A 26,085-nucleotide genomic window follows, 5' to 3' on the forward strand; every position below is an offset into this window, starting at 1 on the left:
GTATAGCGTCAGTGCTTTATTGGTCGCTGCATTAGGATCTCGCAGGTCTTTCAGGCCTTCACAGTGATCAAAGCGTCATCACATCTGATCAGCTGTCGCAACAGACCGGACTCGGGAATGCTGACCTAGAAATCCTGAAAACAAGAATCCCAGAGCTGTTTGTCTTCGTGCAGTGACCAACGACTGCAGCTGAACAAACAGAAAACCCTCCATGCCCCTTTGGACTTCATGTGGCAAAGATCTTAAAAACAGATCTTACAATCGGACAAGAAGCTTTTAATTCTCCAAATTTAATTTATTCGTGAGTAAAAAATAAACATCACATTTAGTTTTTACAGCATTATTACAGATTCACATTCATTTTCAAGGATTATTTCAATCAAAAAGATAAAAAAGAAAAAATACATACATTCTGCATGTAAGATTATTTCCTCTCAGAACTGCCTTGACAAGACAAACGGGAGTATTCGCTGTGTGTAAAAAAAATAAAAAATAAACGTCTGGATTACACTCCAGATTTTCATCCTATGAAGGAACCCAGAAGTCGTTTCCTCAGGCAACATCGGGGAACACTGGTCTGATGAGCTGCTCAGGTCTTAAAACCCAACCTTTCTGATTGAGTTCTTGGAATTTAATACATAGAAAAACAATGTAAAAAATCACTACAAATGGTTAAAAAGATTTCTCCACCAACAGAAGCCACCTCAAAGGATGATTATTAGTGCCCTAAAGCTTTAGACCGAAACAGAATCACAGCAGCTATAAAATCATTTGAAAATTTGACGATTGTACTTCAGTGCGGCAATTTAAAAGTAGTGATTGGTTTCTCCTAACACTGATTGTCCAGATGTGATCATCACAATCCAGAACAAAACATCCTACCCAATACAGTCCTAATGTTTCCTCAATGGCACCAACGCATTCTATCTGTAACAGTGAATAAAAGAGGAGTGTCGAGCTTGAATTGTAAAACCTCAACCAGAGTTCAGAGACCCTGTATGTTTGTGTGCCACAAGCTTTGTGCTTTGCATAAAAAAAAAAAAGACTTCAAGCTTGTCTGACTGGTGCACTGCAGCAGCTTCGTGCAACAGGTAAGGCACTTTGAGGCCCTGTTTACACGACAACGTTTCACGTGACAACACCTAATCCGCTAAAGGAGTGCGTTTATACTGCAGCAGCGGACAAAGAGACAAAAATGGAGTTAGTATGCTGGGCCACTGGGGGGCGCTGTTGATTTTGAAAAAAAAAAATTGTGATGAAACTACACAGAAGTGTGAGCAGAGAACAATAAACTATAAACCTGAAGAAAATGGAGAGCACCCGACATCCGCATGGACTGATCATGCATCGGATGCTATCAGGGGTGAGTCTCAACTATTAAACTACTGATATGGACCATAAAACTAGAATATGGACCGCGGGTCGTACCACTATGCGGCCGCCTAGTTTGTTTACAACTGAATGAGCAGGAGGGAGGGGGAGAGATGTGCATGCGCAGAAACAGGCTCTGTAGCCGCCGGGCAGTCTCCGCAGGAGGGATTTGCGCCGTGAAAGAATCTTTCCACCGAGGGAGCCGGATTAAAACCTTTGCGGACACAGTGCATCCGCAGCCTGGTGCCGTGTAGACGGACCCCCCAAAAGTGAAGAAAGTTTTGCGGATACACTCAAATTCGTTGTCGTGTAAACGGGGCCTGAGTCTTATGAACAAATCTTACTCCACCTCCTCCCAGCACATTTTCCTAACAACAAAACAGCATAACAACTTCTCATTTTCACACTTTGCCGCTCTTCCCGTTGGACAGAGGCTGCTCCTCTGAATTCAGAGACACAGGGCCGAGCTCTGTGGGCGTGGCCCGATCGCTGGCCCCGCCTCCTGCGTCAGGCTGCCGTCGGACGTGACGGAAAATGACGACGGCGGCACAGACTAAGTAGACGACGGTCAGAATGGTTAAGTAAATGAAGTACACCAGGAACTGGAAGAAAAACAAAGCACACGCATGAAATTAAAGCAGAGCAAATGAGATTTATGGTTATTATTTACCATTAAGTTCTTCAGTAAAATCTACATAAGATAAAGCAAAGTAAGTTTATTTATATAGCACATGTCAACAACAAGGTGATTCAAAGTGCTTCACAAATACATTAAAGCAGTAGATAAAAAACACATTAGAAAACACATTTTAAAAATCTATTGACACCTTAACAAACATTTACCCAACAACCTCCAATAATATAAAAACGGAGTTGGTTTTACAGTATCTGCAAATAATGACGCAGCTCAATGAAATGAAGAAATGAAGTCCACCAGCGTGAGCTCGGCCTCACCTGAGCGTGAACGTCCAGCCCCAGGCCCCTCTTGTCCGAGAAGATCAGGCTGATGATGCTCTTCAGGACCGTCCCCAAGAAAGTGTTGATGCCGAACACGAGCGCGCAGAGCTCCTTCGTGAGTGACGAGGCGATCTGGAAGCTACGGCGACACGGTCGCATCGTGAGATTCGCCTGGAGACGATGCTCCCAACCTGAAAGGGAATCGCACCGGCTCAACCGAGAAACTCACGTGGCGATGGGCACCAGGAACTGGTAGAAGCCTCTGAAGAGGACGTAGGCGCCGTAGCAGACCCAGATGTTGGTTGTGGTCCGCATGAGGAGCAGCAGACCCGCTTGCACTGCGGTGATGACGCCGATGACCAGCTCCGACCACACGTTCCACTTGATTTTCACATAGCCCGCCATGAAGGACGCCATTGCACCTGCAGAACATTGACCAGGAAATGTTTTTTCCACCACACACATATACTTATATAAAACATCTCTTGGTTCTAAGTTTGACAGAGGTCATGCTGCTCCAATAATCATTCCTGAAAACACAGTAGCCAACAGGTCAGGAAAGGAAGCGTGTACATACCACTAGTAATAAATGTTTGGCTGCTTGCACGTGGCGGCTTTATGTTTTACAGCTGTTTAAAGTTCATAAACAGTTTACCCTGATGTCATCACTCTTGAGAAAGGGCATAGGATCTTTATATAACTTCTGCAGAACAAATGACATAACCGATGTTTTCAATGAGGGATCCAACCCTGGTGCTTGACGGCCACCGTCCTGCGTGTTTTGGACATATTCCCTGTTTTGATGAACCTGAAGCTAGTGAATGTATCACTGTGATGATCAGGGCTGAGGTGTAAAACATGAATTTAAGGGTCGTTACTCTGTTACTTTGCCCATTTGGCCCTCTCAAGAGAAAAGTGTGTTGCAATTAAAATGCACCAGTTTAAACTTTGATCAACACAGCTAAATGAAACTTTGATTTGACATTCGAGAACTTGGAGCTGTTTCAGGTTTGTTTTTTTTCTATTGTTGAAGGATTGTGGCATCCAGCTGAGCATAGAATAAACACACTTCAGACGACAATGGCACCGCTGTGAAAACATCTCAGAGCTGCAGAATTGTCTCACTGAGTAATGTGGAAGCTGCCTCCACTCCCCCGTTGTAGATCTTCTTGTCCTTCAAGTCCAGCTGGACGTTATTCCACAGGATGTGGACGTAGAACAGCACCAGGTAGTATCCGGTAGAGTTGAAGATCCACCACAGGGACCAGAGACGCAGGCTGGGTATCTTCACCACGTTTTTCAACTCCAGCAGCATCTGTAAGAAAACTGAGTCCTTCCAGCACGACGCGGCCGTCGACGTGCTCTCTTTGGGGTTCATCTTGTCCAGTTCCGACTTGGCTAGCGCCGCCTGCTCCCTCAGCTCCTGCTGCTTGGTCCGGTTGAAAAACAGGGAGCGCTTAGGCCACGGGAGGCACAGCGAGAGCAGCAGGCTGAAGCTGACGAAACCCAACGAGATGGCGTTGAGAGTGGAGTAGAAGATCTCGCCCACAGAGATGCACAGCTGGCCCAGTACCGAGCTCATGAAGACGCCCAGGAGGACCGAGGAGCGCGAGTAGCCCGCCACGCGCTGGTAAAGGGCTGGGGTGACAAGCGAGAAGATGTAGGAGGAGTACGCCACACGGCAGGCCATGGTGATGCCATAGAAGAACTCCATGAACTGCATCTGGAGCAGCGTGTTGCCCAGGAGCAGAATGACCCAGATGACCACCTGACTGACGCCCTGGATGATCAGGACCGGCTTGTAGCGCAGCAGATCCGTCAGCAGGAAGGTTGGCACCAGCACGGCCATGTAGGAGTACGTCAACACCGGGGTGATCTCGTTTGTCACCTGGAAGGGAATCAAGTCTGTTAAACCAAACTTGAAGAAAGGAGGAGGAAACCATCACGTCTGAGCAGCTGGACACTGCATGTATCCAACTTTTTTGATAAAACAACTCAATGAATGTAATCAATAAAGCAGTAATTATTAAAATACCATTTGAGTCGCCTCTGTGCTGAATAGATTATATTCACTGTATTGGAGAGGAACTGAGCAGTGGATGTCGAATCACACACACCTCCACTGACCTATTTTGGAGGAATGTGAACTTTGAGCACACTAAGATGGATCAGTGAACTCACTGCAGGGTACTCATTAATGCTCTTGCGCTGTAGAGAGGCATGTCGGAGAACTTCACTTGGTTTGTGCTACCAAGAAATACACTGACCTCCTGCCTGGTGAAGTTCTTCTCGTGGCTCAGCAGTAATGGTGTGATGAAAGGCTCCCCGGGCTTTATCGATGCCATGAACCCGTAGACACACAAATAAATTACAGACATTTTCCACTTGCTTCGATCCCTGACTTCCTCTGGTGGGTCATCAGGAGACTGAGCCTCTAAAGCAGGAGCAGTTGTCTCCATGCCTCCGTCTTCAGACGCAGGAACATCCACATCCATCCTCTTTTCATGCTCCAGCTGGTCCTCACCTCCCACCGTATCCTCTGCCGCCATCGGGTCAGCTGGTCTGAAGCCGCTCTGTGATGGAGAGCGTGGAGCAAACTGGCGAGGAGGAGCCGTTGTTTCCTCTCGGCTTGTCTGACTGAGCGAGAGAGAAGGAGCCACTCGTCCATGTGATGGCACGGTTGTTAAAATGCTACATGCCGTCGTTAGCGGGGGCGAGAGAAAACGTTGACCTTTGCTCCTCTGCACGCTGCGACATTGTCTGACAGCAAGCTATCCGGCAGCAGAGTCAGGTGTCTTTGTCAACCTGAAAGCAAAACAATGTTTGACAGTCAGTCGGGATATTCTGATGCAGAGGTGAACACCAGGACAGGGCTCTGGAAAAGCCCCCCGCAGTCACCTCTTCATTCACAAACAACAGACTGAATATTACAGTTGCACAACACTAAACAAATAAACTATACGATCAAACTCATTTGGCCGATTCCCGCATAAAACAAGAAAGTCAAATAAAGCTCCAACAGTGGGAAGCAACCCCATGTGCTGTTTACACATTGTTACACCCTCCACCTGATCATAATGATGGGACAGAGCCTCTCTAATCACATACAAGCGTTAACACTATCGTCTACGTAAAAGCACAGACGTCTAGTCTGCTGTTCAGCTTAATAAAAGATGCAGCAATAGTTAATTTTTTTCATTTCAGTCTTAGTCCCATTTCATTTGACCTTGTTAGTATTTAAATCACATTCTGTCTAGTTTTAGTCGATTAAAAACCTACATTTCAATTTAGTTTCAGTTCATTGTGATTTGACATGTTTTGATTTAATGAGGGATTTTATAAGAACATGTCATAAACTGTTTTAGTGAATCATATTTCACACATTTTCTCTCATCCTTCTTTTAATTCAATAAAACTCTAATCTGACTATAACAGTTTCACACAGTGATGTCATCATGATCATCTCTCGGAAGTTTCACTTACTGACATGCTTGAAAACAAGAACCACAAACCATTTTGTCTTTCCTGGATTTGTTTGCAATGTTTCAGATCTGTTGCATTTTTCCAGCTATGTTAGGACCACATTTCCTCCCTTATCCAAAAAGATCATTGGTCTTCGAAAGACACAGGGAATAATCGATATGGCTAGACCAGCCATATTGATTATTGCCTGCATCTTTCAATGTTAGTCCCAGAAATAAAAAATAAAAAAACGTTTTCATTCAAGAAATTGATTATTGTGACGTTCATCTTCTCCTCACAGTAACCTTTGATCTACCATTTCGGAGAAAATTGCAACCTGATAAAATATATGCAATGGTTCTGGCTTTTTAGATATCAAAACCTATTTGAGGTGTCAGGCTCACAGGACTGGCTACAGCGTGTGATGTTTGAAGCCAGCAACCAACAAATGTTTTTTTAAGCTATTTTATATAAAGCTACACCAGGACTTAACGAAAATCGTCCAACTTTTCCTTTTAAACCAAGAGTCTGTAAACCCCCTGTCCTGACATCTTCCATCGAAGTCGCTATCAGCTGATGGCCTCCAATCAAGTTACAATCAATAATATTGTGCAGCTCCAAATCAATATCTGGATTGAAGAAAGCAAAACTTAATTTAAGTAACTTAGACTAGTGTTTCACTGTGAAAAATGCAGCACTCTCACTGCGCGTGCGCGCAACACACACCGTAGCTGGCTGTTACTGTTAGCTGCTAATATCGTAAAACTGACGGACATTAACGCTCCATTTTAAAGCCACATTTCACCTCGCAGGTACGAAGTCACAGCTAGCCAAGAGGCTAACAATAAACAAACATACAAAAGCTCGCGCGTAGCTTCTGTCGGAACCAATAAACAAGATGAAGGTTAACGCGAACAACCGACTACCACTTCATTCAAAAACATACAGGTTTTATGTTAATAAAATGTAACTGTGAGTCTTTAATTATAACGTTAAAAATTAGATAACGTTACGTGTCTGACATACCTCATGTGCTGCAGCGCTTCTGAAGACAACGAGCTCTGACGAGCGAGGGCGTTGACTTCTGGGAAATGTAGTTGTATTTTTAAAAGCGTGCTTTTTTCCAATGGACTACAAATTTACGTCAGGATTTTAGCGCGACAAAATTCCAAAAATGAAAGTTATAATTTTGACTTTCTTTCAGAATTATAATATTAGTGTCATTATGATAAGTGTCAGAGATTTTTAAAATTTTTAAAAAAGAAGTTAAATAACTGTTATTATTGCTTTATTTTTCTTGGAATTCCACCTAATTCAACATCACCAATTAAAAACTAATTCTCTATTTGTTATGATTGCATGGAAATAATTGTCAACAGATGTGTGGCAGTAAAATAGTTTTTGACTTCAGCTGAAGTCCATCCCACACAGTCTGTGGGTTGTGAGATGTGTTCTGTGTGGGATTTTATACTGGACGAGTTGTGTTTTAGAATTGCAGGTCATGGAGAAGGTGTTGTTGTAAATTGTGTGTCAGTTAAAGTCCGATGGAGGTTCTTTACGATTGTATCTTCAGACTGTTTATCTGTGGAGATTGATAAGAGCGGTTGTTAAAGGCCAGTAGTTTGAAGACGAAAGATTAGAAAAATAAAATAAATAATAATTTCACAATAATTATTTTTTTAAATTAGACATATTTTGTCGTAATCCTGAATCCTAGATTCCGGACTTGCTCTAACACTGACCTGTCAGAGGCAAATGATCAAGGAGTCTGAGTGAATCCTCACATGCAAGTGAAGAAGCGATCTATGCCTTCTCAAGGACAGTTTTTGCTTTATTTATCACTTTCAGAACTTAAATTCAACCACACACGGTGCCCATTCAGAGATTTAAAGAAGCTGTCTTTGTGCCTGTGGGCTGTTGGATTGAGAATTTTTCACATTGTTCAGTAGTCAGAAGGACCGTGTGCATACTAATGATGTCCAAGCAGGAGCAAATTACTCAGCAAAGCTTTTTATTTGAGGTTTAATTGAGTTACATGTCGGAACACAAAGTCACATCTGAAAAGCATCTGAAACATATTTAAATCAAACACACAATGAAAAACAATACAAAAGATAAATAAACAGAAACAGAACACACACACACACTGTCAAAAGGTTATATGTAATTTTTAGCATTTCACACAAAGATAATAATCTGAGACTCTTCTAGATTAACTGATTAAAACAAGAGGACACATCACATTTCCTTACAGCGTAGAACTCTAGTGCATGAAGCCTGCCTGAATAAAGCAACTGATCGGAGAAAAATGACAGTGGACTGGCTCCAAAGTATCACCAGTGTCACACCAACAGATGGCAGCAGTTTAACACGTTGAGGAAAGGTTGACAATGAACAAGTAAACACAAAAACAGACAAAGAAATTCATTCATAAATTCATAAAGCAACTTAAGTACATCAGAAGTTTTCAAGAAATGTTACATGCAAGCCAAACTTTTGAAGTTGGTTTTAGTATGTTTGTGTTGTAGAAGCTTCTGCCCATTGGTGAACAAGAAAACAAAAGTTAGACTACACATTGGTGGATTTGTACAGTTTTCTCACATTAATAACATGTAGATTTGTTTCTGAGCCAAGTACTACTTTGTGGAGTTTGCATGTAATTCCCAAGCATGGGTTTTCTTCTGGTATACTGGCTTGCCCTGTTTGCTCTGTGGTGGGAAAATGAGCAGTCATGAGTGTCGGCAGGATTCAGGCGAAGTACAGTGACTCGATTGGATGGTGAGTCCAGTAAAAGCTGGCCATCGTGCAGCTGTGAACAGGAATCCTTACCTGAATACTCTGTGGTGGAAAAATCTGAATCTAAATACAGGTAAACCTGAGACAGTTTGAAGTGTGGTCTTGACAGGGGAATGGTTGATGTTTGGAACTGCAATAATTCTGCAGCTCGTGGACTGAATGATATCGCGAGTTCCTTCATCTACGTCTTTCTTTTTGAGGTACCAAGCATTCAGAAGATGGTTCCAGCCGCTTCTGAGGTCTGAGACGTAGATCTGCTGATCTTTGACACTGACAACCTTTCTCTCACAAGCTTCCTCTGAAGAAGCATTTTCATCCGTTTCCTGAACTTCTCGCCCACGAATGCATAGAGAAATGGGTTGATGCAGCTGTGCAGCAGAGCCAGACTGTTGGTCACTACCAGAGCCAGATTCACTGCCATCCTCATGGCACAGTCAAACTCGATCAGCTCAGCCCTCAGCAGCGTGTCCACCACCATGGTGATGTGGTACGGTAACCAGCACAGGAGAAATGCAACCACCACGGCTATGATGACCCGCATGGCCCGATGCTTCTGGAAACCTCGAGTGTGCAACAGCCTCGCGACGGTGATGGTGTAGAAGGTTATCATGACGATCAGAGGGACCAGGAAGCCGAAAATGTGTCGGAACCCACGAGTGGCGCGGCGCCACATGGTGGCACTGCCGATGTCGAAGGTCTCAGAGCAGATGATGAGTGGTGGGTCGTCCAGCTGGACGGCATCGTAGAAAAGTGCAGGCAGGGCGAGGAACCAGCCGAGGGCCCAGACCGCCACACACAGCAGCCTGCTACACTTGTGGCGACCCTTCAGGGTCTCGCTGGAGTGCACGATCACAAGGTACCGGTCGACGCTGATACAGGCCAGAAAGATGATGCTGGTGTAGAAGTTGGCCTCGATGACAAGGTTCAACAATTTGCACATGAAGTCTCCAAAGATCCAACCTCGGATCACCGATACAGCAAAGAAGGGGAGCGTGAGCGCCATTAGGCCGTCCGCCACAGTCAGGTGAAACAAGTAGACTTCTGAGGGCGTCAGAGCGTGCGTGCTGGTGCCGATCACCCACCCCACCAGCATGTTTCCGGGGATTGCCAGGAGGAAGATGGCGATGAGGATGACACACAGGGAGAGGGCTGCCGGGGTCTGCAGCGGCTTCAGCTCGCATGGCAATGTCTTTGGATCCATGTTGAGCGGGGCAGAATAATTCCCGTCGAAGAATTCCTCCTCAAAAGTGTAAGTGATCGACATGGCTGTGGAAGGAAAAACACACTGAATCACTCTGTGACAGAAAACTATATTCTGTCATATTGTGTACATATACCTAATTTATCTACATATATATTTTCGGCTCCCAAATTAGCTTACTCACCAAAAACCTCATTGTGAATTAATTTAACAAGGAGAGGACTGAGCTATGCAGGTCAATAATAACAGCTCTCCTAATAACAATTAATTCACACAACATCCAAACCTTTCCTTCAAGTTTTCACTCATCACTAATTTAACAGATTTGGGCACTCACCTCCTGCACGGGGAAGATGGCAACACTCAGCTGGACCACAGAAGAATCAGTCACCAAAGATTGGCCTCTTTAAAGTTTTCTCAAGAGAAATGACCCAATGTCCTGTTGCCTTTCCCTGTGTGCACATGCCTGTGTCACTATGGTTGTTGAAACCTTCCTTATTTAGAAAAAGCGTTTTACACAGGGTTTAGCTTTTATTGAAAGGAATGAGACAGTGTAATATGTCTTATTTTTTTAAAGCAACAAGACTTATTATGTTTATTGTATTATGCACAGACACCTGATAACAGTTGAATGTTACCTGTATCCAACCAATAAATCGGACTTCCAGTTCAGCCATTAAAGTTAATAAAGAATCTATAGGTGCTTTGTTTCAGTATGTCATTGGGAAATCAGCTCAGATGTTTCACAAACCTACAGGAGTTGACTGTGACACTTTCTGGAAGTGACTGAAATGTTCTCACATTTTCTGTTGCAAAAGCCTTGTTTTATTCCACTGTTTTCTCTCACACTGACTCTACCAATAAGCAGGTCAATGCTCATTTGAAGTATTTGCAATGGGTTTTTGTTGTTTCTGTGATTTGACTGAGAATTTATTGGCAGTGAAGGGGAGTGACAAACATCACAGAGCCCACACAGAAAAATGACGATAACCACATGTTTGTAATGACAGGGGACCAGGCTGCCCCTCCCACAGTTGCTCGTTAAGTGAGCAAAAATGTCCATCCCGACACAAAAAATATCTCCTCCACCTATTCTTTGCATGCAAAGTTCAATGCAGTCATGTTTCGAAAGGTGAGGCGTCTCACAATCAAGTTGTTGACAGCTGTCATGGCGACATAAAGTCTCCACAACTCTAAATGACAGCATTGTTATATTAGCAGCCTACATCAAGAGGCATGACAGTTCTCCAACAAGAGGAGCCAGTTTTTAGCTTCTGGTTACTTTGGTGAACAAAGTTTGATCACAGGTGTTGATTGTGTCCCTTCTTAACTCCAGCTCACAAAATGGTCACAGCTTGATGTTGTCTCAAGTTGATGAAAGATGGACACTGCAAACTAAAAACAGCTCAATCAGTGGAAGCCTGAAAAAAGGCTAGGGGTTTCAAAATCTTGGGCACTGTCACTCTTAAGAAACACAAACGTTGTTGTGCTGAGACAGAATCTTTAGTATGCAAAAGTTAACACCCCCCCCCCAGTGAGTTGATGCAAAGAAAAGATACAGCTATTATGCTTTATAAAAGACAAAAACAATAAAAAAGCCCTCAGTTCATCTTTAGAATGAGTACAGTTTTAGTCCAGATACTCACTGAACACGTTATCTATCTTCAAATGCATGATTGACATCTCAATGAGATGCAGCCAATTGTTTTTTCAATTTTTCGAAAGAAGTCTGACCTGGCAGAACGAGATTTGTGTGCTTTGTTTGCCAGCTCCTGTACGACACCCCCATCTCATGTTTGCTTCTGAGGAGGAAACTGCAAATTTTCCAGCGAAATGTCAGGTTGTAAGCACAATAAAACCTCCAACAATGAGTGGAATTCTCTTTATTTTATGTGTTTCTCTGTAGGCATACATTTCTTCCCTTTTAATTACACATTTTAAGAGTTTCACAGGCGCACACACTGACAACCAACCTTTTCTGTAAGAGTTTGGTGATTTACTTTACATGAACTCAGTGATGGATCATTTGTTTTGCAAATAAGCATGATTACAAATATATCACTAAAATACATTACTGTAACAGTTCCACTTTGAAAACTCAACAAAACAGTTCATAAATTAATGTAGAAGCCGCAACAATGTCCAACATCACTGTAAACATCCCATAGATAACATCCCACAACAGAAAAAGGTAATGGACAGAAATGGATATTTTTACCCTTTGAGTGCAATATTCAAAGTGGTTTTGTTGAGTGAGTCATTGAAAAAACAAATAATACTATTGCGTGAAGGGTCAGTCTTCCCATCTATTCATCCTCCATTCACACACACAGACACAAGTAGTTTCGGTTTCACATGCATGAACTTTTCAGATACTTGTCAGGAATTTTGTTTGCAGTGCTAAAAGCATTTTTACAAGATGACTACACAAAGAAATCGGTGTTATCTAAAGTACACAAAGCAGGCAGGTGCAAAGGAAGATGATAGACAATGAGTCGCAAATCTGTGACTGAAAACCTCTATGAAATGTCCCAGTGATAACAGTTAGAGGCACGTCATTGTATGAAAACAATGGACAAGGATTAGGGAAACCCCCCCAAAAATATATATTTTTTAAATTCTGACTTTAAAGTCAGAATTTTGAGAAGAGAAGAGAAGAGAAGAGAAGAGAAGAGAAGAGAAGAGAAGAGAAGAGAAATACTTTATCAATCCCAGAGGGAAATTCCGGTGACATAGCCCCACACAGAAAAGAACACACAGAATAAATAGCATAGACGTTAAAATATCAATGCGGCAAAATAAAGTTTAAATATTAATTAAATATTAATCACAATTATATTTATAAGGTCAGAATACTGGCTTTAGAGTTAACATAAAAAAATGCAATTTTTAGGTGGCCTTTAATACAGAAAACAGAAAACAAAATCTGTAACGCAGAGTTTCATATATTTCATTTTATACTTGAAAATGTGCACTTTATAAAATACAATATCAATATCATATATAAAAAATATATAATTTATAAATAAAACAACAAACGTGTCAATTTACATAAAATACTTTATTCTTTTTATTTACCAGACGTTAATGGTGGTTGATACTGTTACGTATGCTCATTTATTTGTCTCAGTTTAGTCTCTCTAATTAAAAATTGTGTATTAACAGGTTTATTACAGGCAATCATTTAGCCACCCCGGGGTCCTGAGAATGAAGTACGCGGAAGGGCCAAGCGGAAGTAGCTTCGCCGGAAGCGAAGGGAGGAACAATTTTTTTTGCAGATTTTGACACAAAGAGGTTAAATCTCACCCAAACAGCCCAGCTCAGCCCCCCTTTTCCTCGACACCGGCGTCCGCCACGATGATCCTGCTAGAAATCAATAACCGCATCATAGAGGAGACGCTGTCGTTGAAGTTTGACGGCGCATCCAACGGGTGAGACATTGTCGTTACACCTGGCTAACGCTGCTAACGGCTAGCTCCCCATTTTGCTGCATTTATCGATGATCAGCGCTCACAAGGTTCCTCAGATTTAGTTACAACTTTCAGCAAGGTGGAAGGTGGCCGGTAAATGCAAGTAAAATTAGCTCTTTGGCTTGCGGCAGCTGGTCCGCCTGAGATTGGGGTGTGTCTGTGCGGTTAGTGTAATGTCCAAAAGTGTAACCCCGATCAATTAGACCCCCCCCCCCCCAATAGGGCTCCTGTCTGCTGTCATTTCCAGTGAAATAACAGTACATTTCAAATAGATCCGCAACAGTTGGACTGAAAATGAAACTTTGCCGTGTATTTCTTCAACAAAATGTTCTTTATTGGCCCCACAAAGCTCAACACAACCCGCTTCCGCATTCCTGTGTTCAGGCTGTGTCAAGCCTGCTCCCGGGAGCTGTGCGGAGTGGACAAGTCCTTGCAGCCTCCCACTGCGAAGTGTTCACATTTCACTGTGTGTGCACCCACTTCTGTGTACCACACTGCTCCTGTAAAATTCGTGTGAGAATTTACACATTAAAAAGTGATGTATGGCTGACTGATGGAATATAAAGAATCAGCAGCTTCTCACAGGAAGCTGTCATATATATGCAGTGCTCTATTATTGATGTACAAAGTAACCTCTGTGAGGTCTTATGCATGTCCCATATCCATGGACAATTACAACTTATTGTGAGTCTACACTGTACTGCATTTTGCACATATTCAGGTGTATATTGTATTGGATATTGCACATTTAAGGGGTATATTGTTTATATACTTTGTGCAGAATTGACAATAAAGCTCACTTTGACTTAGACCTGTTAAGACTACATCCCAAAGAATGGGCAACATCTTAAAGGTTTTTAATCTATCTACATGGTTCACCCTCCAATTCGGCTCTTTGTTGTTAAAAAATAAGCAGCTGGAACAATAAGTATCTGACTTAGAAGTGATTATTTGACAAACAAGCTGAGCTGTACAATAACGTATAATTTGAACATCTCTTAACACATTGCATCCCTCCTTATTTCCTCCAGAACCAAACCAGAGGCCGTTGAAGTGACGTTTGCAGGTGAGAATCTTCCTATTATCACTTTCCGTGCGCTGTCTGCACTCAGAGGCTTTGCAGCTCTTGAGTTAGTTCAGTTTGAAGCGTGTCCAAGCACTGACGTTGTTGTTTTCCTCTGCAGACTTTGATGGCGTCCTGTATCACATCTCCAACCCCAATGGGGAGAAGACCAAAGTGATGGTCAGCATCTCCCTCAAGTTCTACAAGGAGCTGCAGGAGCATGGCGCAGACGAGGTAAACACACTGAAATGACGGTCTAATCACTGTGTCAGAGCTTTTTGTTTTCGCCTGTAAAAAGCTGCTTTTCCAATAGATTCTTTCATTTACTGCTGATTTAAAAGATTGAAATGTCTGTCAGGCCTTTAGATTTTCGTGCCGATACAACTACGTGAACCTTTGACTGTTTTACCACAAAACATGCACTGCTGCAGCAATGACAACATCGAGAGTGGGGACCTCAGATTTCAGTGTCAATCAGAGAGAAAAAGGTATTAGAAGGAGGTATTATTACACACACCGTCACTACCATGTAAGGAAGAAAGCAGCTGCTGGGGCCTCTGCTTGAAACAGGAAGTGAGTCTGTGTGACTCAGTCCAGGCGAGGAAGCTGCAGTGAATGAATGGCGTGGCTGTACGCCAGCAACTTCCCCTCCTGGATCTCCGAAAGCTGCAGAGCGGCAGGATGAGTGAGGGCTTCCTTAGTGGGTTCTCCCTCCGCCAAGTTTGATTTTTCTCCCATTTCAATGAGAGAAGAACGAACTTGTGGAGCGGCATTGTTGCCTCACACGAGCCTGGTTTGCATATTGCTCACTTCATGCCACAGTGACAGGTATCCATTAAACGCGAGGCCCCCCCAACAATTACCTCAAGAAGACACACACACACACCTCCTTCCTGCCCCTGTATAAAGCGTTTATTGTGCAGCGTTTGTTTACCCTACTGCTGATAGTGGTGTTGACTTTTCTCTGTATGGTCTCAGAGGATTCCCACCGGCAGCCACAATCACTGAAGTGTGACTCATTCACCCAATTCTCAATCTCTTCACCCTCCACTCAATTTTAGCAGCAATAAAGAGTCATTCTCACTAAATGTAAAAAAGTGTGATACAAATAAAGGTCATGTTCTTAATTTCAGCTACTCAAGAGAGTCTATGGGAATTTCCTGGTTTCCACAGAAGCTGGTAAGTTATTCACCCTTATTTTCTTTTGACAGGAGCGCCATCATTTACCAACTGGAAATTGTGTATTTGCTGACACCAGATGGGATTTAATCTGCAGTGGTTTCCTGGTACTGACTGAAATAGGCACAAACAACAAGGAAAGAAAAATGCCCATGTGCTCACATTACTGTTTTTCTAAATTAAACCAAGACGCGATGTCAGCAGAAAAAAAGTGTGTTAAAGTAGTAACTTGACTCTTGTGCTATGTATTTATTTAAATGTGTGCTTGAATGTAAGCGAGGGGCTATGAAAATGTAGATAGCAGCCAGAAATCAGTGTGCTACAATAAATGGTGACTACGTCCTTAAAACCTGTAACGAATAACCCTCGTGTAACCCACATGAAAAAACATGTTTAAAAACATTGCACTGACAAAAATCACACTTATTATTCAATTACCAGCTTGATAAGTTTTTAAATTAGATATTTTTCTGATTGGAGGCTTGGTTTATCATTGTTTATGTTTCTAAGTTAAAGTCGGTGTCTGTTATCTGTTATCAATGTTTCACTAAACAACTGGAGCTCGTCTGCTCAGAAATGGCTGCCGTGCTGCCTTTTATTTATTTTTTCGTTCAGGCATGACTTTTATCTGCAGAAAGTTCAGTCAACAGACTGATTAGCAGGATTTCCCGTGAACCTCTTTTTTGCCCGACAGGCTACAACGTCTCCCTCCTCTACGACCTGGACTCGCTGCCCACCAATAAAGACGACGTCATCCATCAAGCCGGGATGCTGAAGAGGAACTGCTTCGCCTCGGTGTTCGAGAAGTACTTCAAGTTCCAGGAGGAGGGCAAAGAGGGCGAGCAGAGGGCCGTGGTGCACTACAGAGACGACGAGTCCATGTAGGTGAAACTTGTAGCTGCAGGTTTTTGTTTGGGGGGGGGGACATATTTTGGATCTCGGGCTCCTCTTGTCGAGGTAATCCTGGCATCTCTTGAGGGTCTTACACTGACTGACATGTCGTCTCAGGTATGTGGAGGCCAAGAAAGACAGAGTGACGGTTGTGTTCAGCACGGTCTTCAAAGACGACGACGACGTCATCATCGGGAAAGTCTTCATGCAGGTGTGTGAGGACACTGGGGGCGGGGGACCGATCCACACGCAAGCTGTATGATTTTTACCAAATCCTGGCACAGCATGGGTGAATAAATCGGCATTTCCTCGTGCAGGAATTCAAAGAGGGCCGGAGAGCCAGCCACACGGCTCCCCAGGTGCTGTTCAGCCACAGGGAGCCTCCTCTGGAGCTGAAGGACACGGACGCCGCAGTGGGGGACAACATCGGATACATCACCTTTGGTCAGTACCGCGCTTCACCACTTCCCTCGGCGGGAATCAAAATCCCATCTGACCGCCGTGATGCTCTCTCCTCCTTTCAGTCCTGTTCCCTCGCCACACCAACGCCAATGCCAGAGACAACACCATCAACCTCATCCACACCTTCAGGGACTACCTGCACTACCACATAAAGTGCTCCAAGGTGAGTAAGCGTTTGTCTCGTCTCTGGAGTCACGGCAGCTACAGTAAAAGCAGTCTGTCCAACTAAGTCGACTGTAATTACAAACCACGGCCGGGCCATAAAGTCTTCCCCTGTAATCGTACGTTCCGTCATTTTGCCTTCTCTGCAGTAGAAAGTCCAGGTGAGATCAAACAAAGGCCGTCCTGCTCTGGCTCATCTTACTGGTTTTCGGGGCGGTGCGTGGGCGTCCGTGTTCACAAGAAAGAAACATGACTCGCATTTCACAGACAGTGATGGATGCTCACAGCAGGGGGGGAGGAGGAAAAATATCTTAACATTCTGTTGAAGCTAATTTTAAAGTGAAGAGATCAGCGTTTGGCACTCCATTTCCTCGTTCAGGTGTTTTGTTTCTTGTTCTTCCCTCAGGCCTACATTCACACACGTATGCGGGCCAAGACATCGGATTTCCTCAAGGTGCTGAACCGCGCTCGACCCGACGCCGAGAAGAAGGAGATGAAAACCATCTCGTGAGTGCTCGCCGGTTTCATGCTCTTTACAGCCGTTTAGTTGGGTTTTCAGCTCTGCAATGAGCTACTGTGGGAGTCTGCGCTGGTTAAAGTGTAACTGAAATAAGAGGGTTTTTTTGCCTTCCAGCTTCGAGGTAGAAAGACAGAGAGGTCGTTGACATATTTTTTAATCCGTTTCCTTCCATGTCTGCAGTGGAAAAACCTTCTCCCGCTGAGTCCAGCCTGCACCTGAATGATTCAAGCCCCGCCCCTCCCTCCCCACCCCGACCCCGTGGACATGCCCAAACGCGCCCAAACAAGACTCAGACCGGACAGGACTCCAGGACGCCTGGAAACGCCTCGGCCCAGCCTCCCAGACACGTGTCCATACTTTTTGTTGATGTTGTTTTGGGATGAATAATAATAATGTCAGCCAAGGAAGGCCACGGCTCACCATCAGTGGGAAAAAAAAGGGCATTCCTTGCTTTGCATAGTTAGAGAAAATTATTAGCCCTATATAAATATATATATGGAAAAAAAAAGAAATTTTTGATACAATATCTTTTACTCCATTTGGTACTCTTGCTTGCCCCTCAGCATACAGAATCCAGATTATTGGATGACTTCAGTTTTCCTCCCTGCTCCTCTGTGCTGTCATGTTGTCTGTACCATCTGAAAAAATAAATAATAAATCACTCTTTAAAAAAAAAAGAAAAAATCATTGTGTTGTTGTGGTCTCTGGGTTTTTATGTTTCATATCATTTCACTTGTTTTCAGGCATTTTCTGCTAAATTAATGAGCGAATATCATGTTAATACATATGGAAAAAAGCCTGGAATTAAATACTTTGCTCAATTAAATCCTATGTTTTAGAAATGTTCAACTTATATTTGCTCTTTCAAAATGTATAAAGTTTTGTTAAACATATTTCTACTCTTAAAAAGATAAAATTTTGGCTTTTGAGTGATTTTCAGTATATCTAAAGAACAAAAAGTGATCCATGTTGGGCTGTGCTGAATATAATGTTAAAATAGTTTTTAACCCTTTATCTGGCACTTATTAAAAAAACTCATTTTTAAAAGTGTAACACTGAATCAAAATCACATAATTCACATTTTTGGCTTTGAAAGTTCCCAACTAATCATGTATTCTGTCATCAATACAGTTGAGAGTTGCAGAATGCATTGATGGAGCGTTTTGTTTGATATTTGTAGAAGTGCATCTGTTTGAAAGTCTCTAGACTTTGTATGAAGGTGAATTAATTGACAGCGAGTCAGACTTTCCCTTTAGACGTCTTTATTGAAGCAGAATTAGAGGAAAACACACCTGAGCAGAGTTTATAGCAACAGTGAGACAGTTTAAAAACCAATTAAGCTTTGGCCTCTTCAGCCTCATTCTTGACCTTTTCATCTTCAGACTCAGAGGAGGAAGAAGAAGAGGAGGAGGAGGAAGAGGAAGATGAGGAGGATGAAGAAGAATCTTTAGATTTGGACTTGTTTTTCTTCTTTTTGGCTGCCGCCTTCTTCACGTCTCCAGCAGGTTCTTCTCTGGGGACTTCAGGTGGAGCAGATTTGCTCTCAGCGGCACTTTTGACAGTGACAGGGGCTTCTTCATCCTGCTGATTCGGCACCTTCTCGTTAGGCTTTTGCTGGCCTGCACACAGAAACACGGAGAACATTTTAAAAGAAATGAGTGGAGCATCATTTTGGAGCGTCGCTTGTTTCTCCTTCTCGATTTTGTCAGGAATTCAGCGGTGTTAAATACATGCAGGTGCGACAAACCTGAGGAATAGTTTGGAAAATACGCTTATTCGCTTTCATCGTTCACAGCCAATTTCCTGAATTGTTGTATAGATTATAAGCCAGAAAGCCAATAAATGTCTTCTCAAAGCTATTCCTGCAACCAGATGACGTGAGGGTTAGCGTAGCATTGCAAACTGTGCGGCTCACACCATCAGATGTGACGCTCAATCAACAGTGATGTTAACTTGTTCATCTGATTGCAATATTTTTTTATTTCTTTTTCTCCAGCAGGTCCCAACTTACCGCTCTTCAGAGCATCCTCTAAAGCAAACTCCAGGCTGTCAGGGAAGAGAAGCATAAGGGATGCTGACTGACTTCAAAACCCAAAACAATTGTGTTTAATTTGCTGTCGCTTGAGAGAAATGATGCTTCAGATGATCCCCGATGTGTCTGAAGCTAAATAATAAGTGCATTGTCTCTTTGTTTTTGTCATGTGCTGGACTTTTGATCAGTGAAGATGAGCTGCATATTTAGGATTTCTAATAATAACAAAACCTGATGGTCCTTTGTGAGGCTATTAAACATAACGGATCATGTTATTGACAGCGTCTTCTGGCCTCCTCACCTCTCTGTGTCGCTGGTCATGCCGTACATCAGCTGTTGGTAGTTGTTGATCTCGGCCTCCAGCTTCATCTTGACGCACAGCAGGTTCTTGTTGGTCTCGGCCTGCTGCTCCACCTGGGCCCTCACCTCCTGGAGCTCCCCCTCCAGCTCCACGATCACCTGGTGGAGCGGGGCCATCCGCTGGCCGTACTCCACCTTGGTGCTGCGCAGAGTTTCCTCCAGGTTGCGGATCTGACGGGGGAGGAAACGACATGCATGATAAATGTCTTCGTGTTTGTCTATTTGTGCAAGGCGACGACGTCCAGGTGGCTCCAGCAGACCTCCAGGGATTTTGTTTGTGGTTTAAAGCTGCTTCACGGTGTAATGACAGGGCAGTGAGGAATGTATGGTGGGACAAAACAGCTCCAGGTGGCTCTTATCGCTCCTCAAATGTTTGGTGGGGGTCTGACTGAACATCTGATAACTTGGATTTGCAGAAAACCAATTAAATCAAACGTGTAACAAGGTTTCTTATGTGTTTACCATGCTGAGCAGAGTTTGAATCTGGATTTCCAGAGTTGTCTTTTCTCTCAGCAGATCCTTCAGCTCAGTCTTTCCAGACTGCAGAGCCTCCACGTTCTGGGCCTCCTCCACCTTGATGTATTCAAACTGAAGGAGGCAGAAAGAGTGTAATAAACAACAAGGGAGGGAGAAGTACAACAGAGGCCTGAGGGTCATGCAGGTACCTTGCTCTTGTACCAGTCGTCGGTCTCCTTCAGGTTCTTCTCTGCAAGTTTGTCATACTGATTTCGGACCTTGTTGACCGACTCGGCCAGGTTGGAGTCCGGAGACTCGATCTCCACCGTCACCTCGGATTCCTTGATCTTCTCACGCAGAGCCTCCACCTCCTGCAGGAGCCACAGACACAAGTTTACCCCATGTTCATGTTATCGAAGGACATTCTCTTGTGCTTGTCAGCAGACTCACCTCCTTCTGCTCCTGCTCCAGGCGAGCAATATCGTCCTTCACCAGGTCAATCTCCTTCTGCTTCTGCTGGCAGCTCAGCTTGGTGTCGTTGATGACCTTCTTCAGGTCCTCCAAGTCTTTCTCTAACTCCTTGCGTGCTCTGGTTTCATTGTCCAGCCTGCAAACAGAGAAATACAGATCCATGAATACCCCAAATTACCTTCTGATTTTTCTTTTTCCATGTGTACAAATTGAAACTCACTTGTCTTTAAAGTCGTCATTTGCCATTTTAGTGTTGTCAGTCAGAAGCAGCAGCTTTGCATTGTCCATGGTGATATCTTTGATCTGGGGCAATCATTTAATATTCACAATTCAGCAAAAGAAAATAGGAACTTAAACCAAAAAAAATTGTTATTAAAAATGTATTTAATTTCATGCCATACTCCTGGATGTGATGCTCACCTGCTTCTTGAGCTCCTCCAGAGGTTTCTGCGTCTCCTCCCAGTCGCGTCCCTCGGGGGTTTTCCTCTTGGCCAGGATGTCATCGATCTGTTTCTGGAGGTCGTGGTTCTCCTCTTGCAGCTGCTTCACTCGGTCCAAAAAGCCGGACAAACGATCATTCAGGCCGCGGAGCGTCTGCTTATCGTCAGCAGGTGCGACCGGGGCGGCAGGAGCGGCGGGGGCGGCGGACGCGGTGGGCGCGACGGCCTGAGACACCGGAGCGGAGTCTCTCTCCGTCTCGTTACGCAGCACATTACGCAGCCCCTCCAGGCTCGCCACCGAGGCTCTGGAGCCTCTTCCCCCGGCCCCACCGAACACGCTGGCGGCTTTCTGAGAGGGCATGTCGGTTGCTGGACGAGAGCTGAAGGAGCGCACAAACACACCTGGTGGGCAGGGTGCAGGTTGGATTTATACCCGCTTTTTACGCACGATTCCGCCCCCGACCAGGTCATTGGCTCCCGATGCCCACCACCACCTCTGGATTAACTGGTTCAGAGTGAAAATTCAGGTTTTTCATGTTGACATTTGTTCATTTTTCCCTGGAATTGATAGGCTGGCCCGCTGGGATTGGACGCGCGCAGATTCTCGGGGAGGTGATGGGTGGTACCTGGCCACCTTAAAAGCAGGTGATCGGGAGGGGAAGTCACACCTTCGGCATCCATCCACACCTCGAGATGTCCAAGGACTTCAGCAGCCAGTCCTACACCCCCGGAGGGTCGGGCCCGGCTAAGAGCTCCCCCCTCAACAGGGTGGACTCATCGGGCAAATCCAGAGAGAAGGACGACATGGTCGGACTCAACAACAAGTTCGTCCAGCTCATCGACAAGGTCTCTATTTATTGGAAATGAATCATCATTTCTACGAAAGACTTTTTCAATGCATCTGTGTATTTCTGATAAGAATTCATTTATAATTGATTTACATGCAAATTAACGGAGAAATACAACATAGAAGACAAAATGACTGTTTATTGGAGAAAAAAAACATTAAATGAAAAAAAAAATCACAATATATAAAAACAAAGCTGAATCTGTACGTTTTTAATTCTTTGGTCACAAAGTTAAATTTGCATCAAAAGATCAACTGATCGACAGTGTCTGTTGAAATTATTTTCTTTTTGATATATTTACGTTCTTTTTCAATGTGATTTTCGATATTTACGCATGAATTAAACATTTTTTATTAATATGCGAATGTAAGAAAGAATATAATTTAGAGAAAGCAACTCCTGTCAACCAGGTCATTCAATTATTTCACATGAAATAATCGATGAACAAAATTAAATTCATAAGTCAACAACACAATGTAGAACTACATGAGAAACAGGACTGAGTTTATGGAAGCGGTTTCTTTCAGCATGACTGTGATTCTGTGACCTGAGGCCATGAAAAGTGTCTCCTGCGCAGCTTGTCTTCACACTGAGATTGACAGGCGCACATGTATGGCGCCACCTTGTGACAAACTATAAAGTTTGCCTGAAATAATCACCAGAAAATTCAGGACTTAAGGTGTACTGTTGTTTATTTTCACTGGTAAATTACATTTAGTCTATGGAAAAGAAACATTTTCCTGAACTTCAAGCATCCAAATTCCTCTCCTCTTCAGGTGAAACACTTGGAGGACGAGAAGAAAAAGCTGGACACCAAACTGAAGATCCTGAAGGAGCAGGAGGACTACAAGGGCAAGGTGGACGAGGTGGTGAAGCACGTGGAGAATGAGCTGGAGCAGCAGGTCGAGAGTTTGCTCCGCGACCAGGAGAAGCTGAAGGATGAGCTGCTCAAGAACCAGGATGAGGTGGAGGACACCAAGAAGAGGTGGGCAGGGCACCGCCGGGCAGCCTGGATCTGGTTGGCTCAGTCATAAGTACACATTTATCTGGTTTCAGGTATGAGGATGAGCTGAACAGGAAGGCTGACCTGGAGAATGAGTTTGTGGTCACCAAAAAGGTACATCATGCATGTAAAAAAAAAAATAAATAAATAAAACTACCTCATGTGTCATAGTATTTCCATATTGCAGTCTCATAAATGTTTACTGTGTGGATCAGGATGTGGACGAAGGCCACCTGACAGCCGTGGATCTGGCTCTGGAGCTGGAGGACCTGATGGGAAAGCTGGATTTCCTCCGCATTGGCTATGATGAGGTACGATAATAATTATCAGCACAAAGACGATCGTTTCAAACAACGGCTGATAACTGTTGTGTGCTCGACCGGCACCCCTGCAGGAGATCAAGGAGCTGGAGTCACAGGTCCAGAATGAGACGGTGGTCATACGAAACCCCAGCAAACGGTCTCTGGACATGGACGAGATCATCCAAACTGTGAAGAATCAGTACGCCAACATGGCGTCCCGCAGCAGGGAGGAAGCAGAGCAGTGGAACCAGAGAAAAGTAAGAAGAATAAGAGTCAATCTCAACCACCTCAGCACATTTTACAGGCTTCTTTCAGGTCTCTGCTGCCTCTCCTCTCACACTCAGATAGATGCGATGGTCCTGACTGCCGGACAGCGTGAGCAGGAGGTGCGTGATGTGAGAAGGGAGATCTCAGATCTGATTCGCCTCATCCAGAGGCTCAAAGGAGACCTGGACGCCATCAGAAGGAAGGTCAGCATCGTTCAGACGAACACAGGTGGTCTGCACACTTCCTGGATCCTAACGGCCGTCCGGTCGTCTCTGTGATCTCTTAGGAAGAGTCCTTGAAGAAGGAAATAGACGACGTCCGACGAGAAAGTGACGAAAACCTAGACAGTGTGCGGGAGCACATCACCCAGCTGGAGGAGGCTCTGAGGCGGGCCAAGCAGGATCTGGCAGGACAGATCCGCGAACACCAGGAGCTGCTGAACCTCAAGCTGGCCCTGGACATCGAGATCGCCACCTATCGCAAGCTGCTGGAGGGCGAGGAGAGGAGGTGAGGAAGCATAGGTCTTTGTGTGTGTGGATCCATGCAAGGCAGCACATAGATATGTCTCTGTTCCTGAATCAAAGCTCATTCTAACGTCTCTCTCTGCTCTGTCTCTGTGAAGAATGAACGACCTCATGCGCAACTCAGGTGAGGACCACCTTCTCTTTAGTCATAAAGATTGTACTTGCATGCTATTTCTTGTTAGTAGTGTTGCATATTTTTCTTATAATGCCACTAATTGTATACAAATATAAACTTTATGAAGTATTTCAGTGGAAATAGACAAAAACAGGTTGAGAGGTACATAATAAATTTAGTCTATATATATATATATATATATATATATATATATATATAAAAAAACACTACCTGACACATACAGATCAGAATTCTCTTGCTTGCTTTGTGTTATTCGTCCCACTAAAACCAAACCTCTCTTTTGCTCAGATATCTAAAAAAAACAAACCAACCAATCCAAGTCCTTACTTGCACTTAGACGTTCAGCTGCCCTTCAAACATCACCCGCCACAGAAGCCACAGGAACCCGCAGAACCCACCACCGTCCCACCCGAGTCCCTCGCCTCCAAGAAGCGCCTGCTGATCCGGGTGGAGGTGGAAGCAGGCCGAGTTGTGTCCGAAAGCTCCCACTATACCGACTGGCAGGACTAACTCAAACTGCACGGCAGTACATCCTCAAAATGTGAACACGAATCTATTTCAAATTATCTGTGATATAATCCTGGTGAACTAACTTTTATGTTTGTGTGGTCTCTGGTGGAGTAAACAGCTTCAGGGCAGCTTGAATGTTTTCCTTCAATCCGTGCGTGAGCTTGGTTTGTTTAAGACCACCAGTGTTTTCTTATCTCTGTTTGTACTCATCAAGACTCTTGACAGTGTTCCACTTTTTTATTTCTTCTTTTCTTTCTTGCCGTTACCTCTTCTGAAGCAGAAAGCAGACAACCACCTCTTTAACGCTGCAGAAGTTTCATCATGTGGGACATGAAACAGAGAACTTGTGGCTTTGTGTTTGTTCTTGTTCAGCTGGTTCACATCTAGCCGTTATCAGGAAACACATATCAACTTTTGGTGTTCGTTTTGTTGTCTGTCTTGCAAGAGAGAAAGGATGAAATCTGTGTTTGGAAGCGTGAAATCGCAAAGTTTTCTAATCACATATCCAGACCTCTGTACCTCAAACACACCCAAATGAGTTGTATTTTCAATTCTTAATAAAGAAAACAACATGACCATTAGTGCCAGCTGTCTTTCTTTCCCTTAAACGTGCGAGCAGGTTCTCTGTTGATATCACAAGCCGTTGCCTTTGCCGTCTCCTCACCTTTGCTAAACTGTACAGATTCAGTCAGTGTGGGTGAAAATATCTGAGGCTGTGTCAGTGATAGAGGAAGTCATTAGCGGATTAGCCGGAGCCTGATAGTCTCATCTTGTTCCTTCCCCTCATCCTCCTCTCCCGATTGCCTGTGTCTTCCTGGGACATGAGTACATGACACCGGTGTGGAAAAACATGCCGTCACGAGTGACCCGAGGATGTTGTCCAGCTCTCCTCATGTTCCAACAGTTCAGAACTCATTTACTCTTTTAATTAGATTCAAGTCTGTGCTATCTTGGCCGTCTGTCTCTTCTCCACCCACATGAAAGCACATCTGGATCAGGAGGCGATTGAACACGACGAGCTCCATGTTTAGCAACCTCACATTAAGAGTGAAACACAACAGAATAATAGAAACATAAACATCACGAGAGCCACCAGACAGCAACAATTACTGCAAGATAAGTGTGTTTAATTTGCTTCGAGGCTACTAGCAGGACGTTGTTTACAACAAATAATTGAATAAAAACAACTGGCTTTTTCAATT

General features: G+C 43.9%; 5 protein-coding genes across 7 annotated transcripts; 2 read left to right on the top strand and 3 right to left on the bottom strand.

The window, feature by feature from the left end:
* Positions 1-5: 5 nt before the first annotated feature.
* Positions 6-6,856, bottom strand: slc19a1 (solute carrier family 19 member 1). Its single transcript, XM_080493134.1, has 6 exons — positions 6,817-6,856; positions 4,596-5,133; positions 3,454-4,216; positions 2,558-2,750; positions 2,326-2,467; positions 6-1,973 (listed from the first exon to the last, which is right to left on the bottom strand). Exons 2-6 carry the CDS (start codon positions 4,875-4,877, stop codon positions 1,773-1,775), a joined length of 1,581 nt encoding a protein of 526 aa, XP_080349260.1. The 5' UTR covers positions 4,878-5,133; positions 6,817-6,856; the 3' UTR covers positions 6-1,772.
* Positions 6,857-7,780: 924 nt separating this feature from the next.
* On the bottom strand, positions 7,781-10,166 carry LOC308127836 (C-X-C chemokine receptor type 1-like). Of its 2 annotated transcripts, none has more exons than XM_080493187.1 (2): positions 9,972-10,100; positions 7,781-9,852 (listed from the first exon to the last, which is right to left on the bottom strand). In XM_080493187.1, the coding sequence occupies exon 2, from the start codon at positions 9,848-9,850 to the stop codon at positions 8,798-8,800; it is 1,053 nt and encodes a 350-aa protein (XP_080349313.1). In that variant the 5' UTR covers positions 9,851-9,852; positions 9,972-10,100; the 3' UTR covers positions 7,781-8,797. The 2 variants fall into 2 exon arrangements, with proteins under 2 accessions (XP_080349313.1, XP_080349312.1); XM_080493186.1 differs by lacking the exon at positions 9,972-10,100 and adding an exon at positions 10,125-10,166 and having other exon boundaries at positions 7,787-9,852.
* Positions 10,167-12,998: 2,832 nt separating this feature from the next.
* arpc2 (actin related protein 2/3 complex, subunit 2) lies at positions 12,999-18,201 on the top strand. The gene is made up of 10 exons (XM_080493309.1): positions 12,999-13,218; positions 14,289-14,323; positions 14,442-14,554; positions 15,454-15,499; positions 16,194-16,380; positions 16,508-16,601; positions 16,708-16,834; positions 16,915-17,015; positions 17,421-17,521; positions 17,715-18,201. Exons 1-10 carry the CDS (start codon positions 13,145-13,147, stop codon positions 17,734-17,736), a joined length of 900 nt encoding a protein of 299 aa, XP_080349435.1. The 5' UTR covers positions 12,999-13,144; the 3' UTR covers positions 17,737-18,201.
* Positions 18,202-18,782: 581 nt separating this feature from the next.
* Positions 18,783-22,014, bottom strand: LOC308127691 (keratin, type I cytoskeletal 18-like). 2 transcript variants are annotated; one of them, XM_080492908.1, is made up of 8 exons: positions 21,274-22,014; positions 21,074-21,156; positions 20,833-20,989; positions 20,592-20,753; positions 20,389-20,514; positions 19,868-20,097; positions 19,546-19,580; positions 18,783-19,153 (listed from the first exon to the last, which is right to left on the bottom strand). In XM_080492908.1, the coding sequence occupies exons 1-8, from the start codon at positions 21,652-21,654 to the stop codon at positions 18,870-18,872; spliced, it is 1,458 nt and encodes a 485-aa protein (XP_080349034.1). In that variant the 5' UTR covers positions 21,655-22,014; the 3' UTR covers positions 18,783-18,869. The 2 variants fall into 2 exon arrangements, with proteins under 2 accessions (XP_080349034.1, XP_080349035.1); XM_080492909.1 differs by lacking the exon at positions 19,546-19,580 and having other exon boundaries at positions 21,274-21,991.
* Positions 21,987-25,459, top strand: LOC308127596 (intermediate filament protein ON3-like; the record flags this gene model as incomplete). Its single annotated transcript, XM_080492728.1, has 9 exons — positions 21,987-22,139; positions 22,918-23,126; positions 23,198-23,258; positions 23,360-23,455; positions 23,539-23,703; positions 23,791-23,916; positions 24,000-24,220; positions 24,336-24,361; positions 24,662-25,459. 9 exons carry the CDS (start codon positions 21,987-21,989, stop codon positions 24,667-24,669), a joined length of 1,065 nt encoding a protein of 354 aa, XP_080348854.1. The 3' UTR covers positions 24,670-25,459.
* Between the last annotated feature and the right edge of the window lie 626 nt (positions 25,460-26,085).

Source organism: Lipophrys pholis (genome assembly GCF_963383615.2).
Source record: "Lipophrys pholis genome assembly, chromosome: 23".
In the NCBI taxonomy this organism is placed as follows: domain Eukaryota; kingdom Metazoa; phylum Chordata; class Actinopteri; order Blenniiformes; family Blenniidae; genus Lipophrys; species Lipophrys pholis.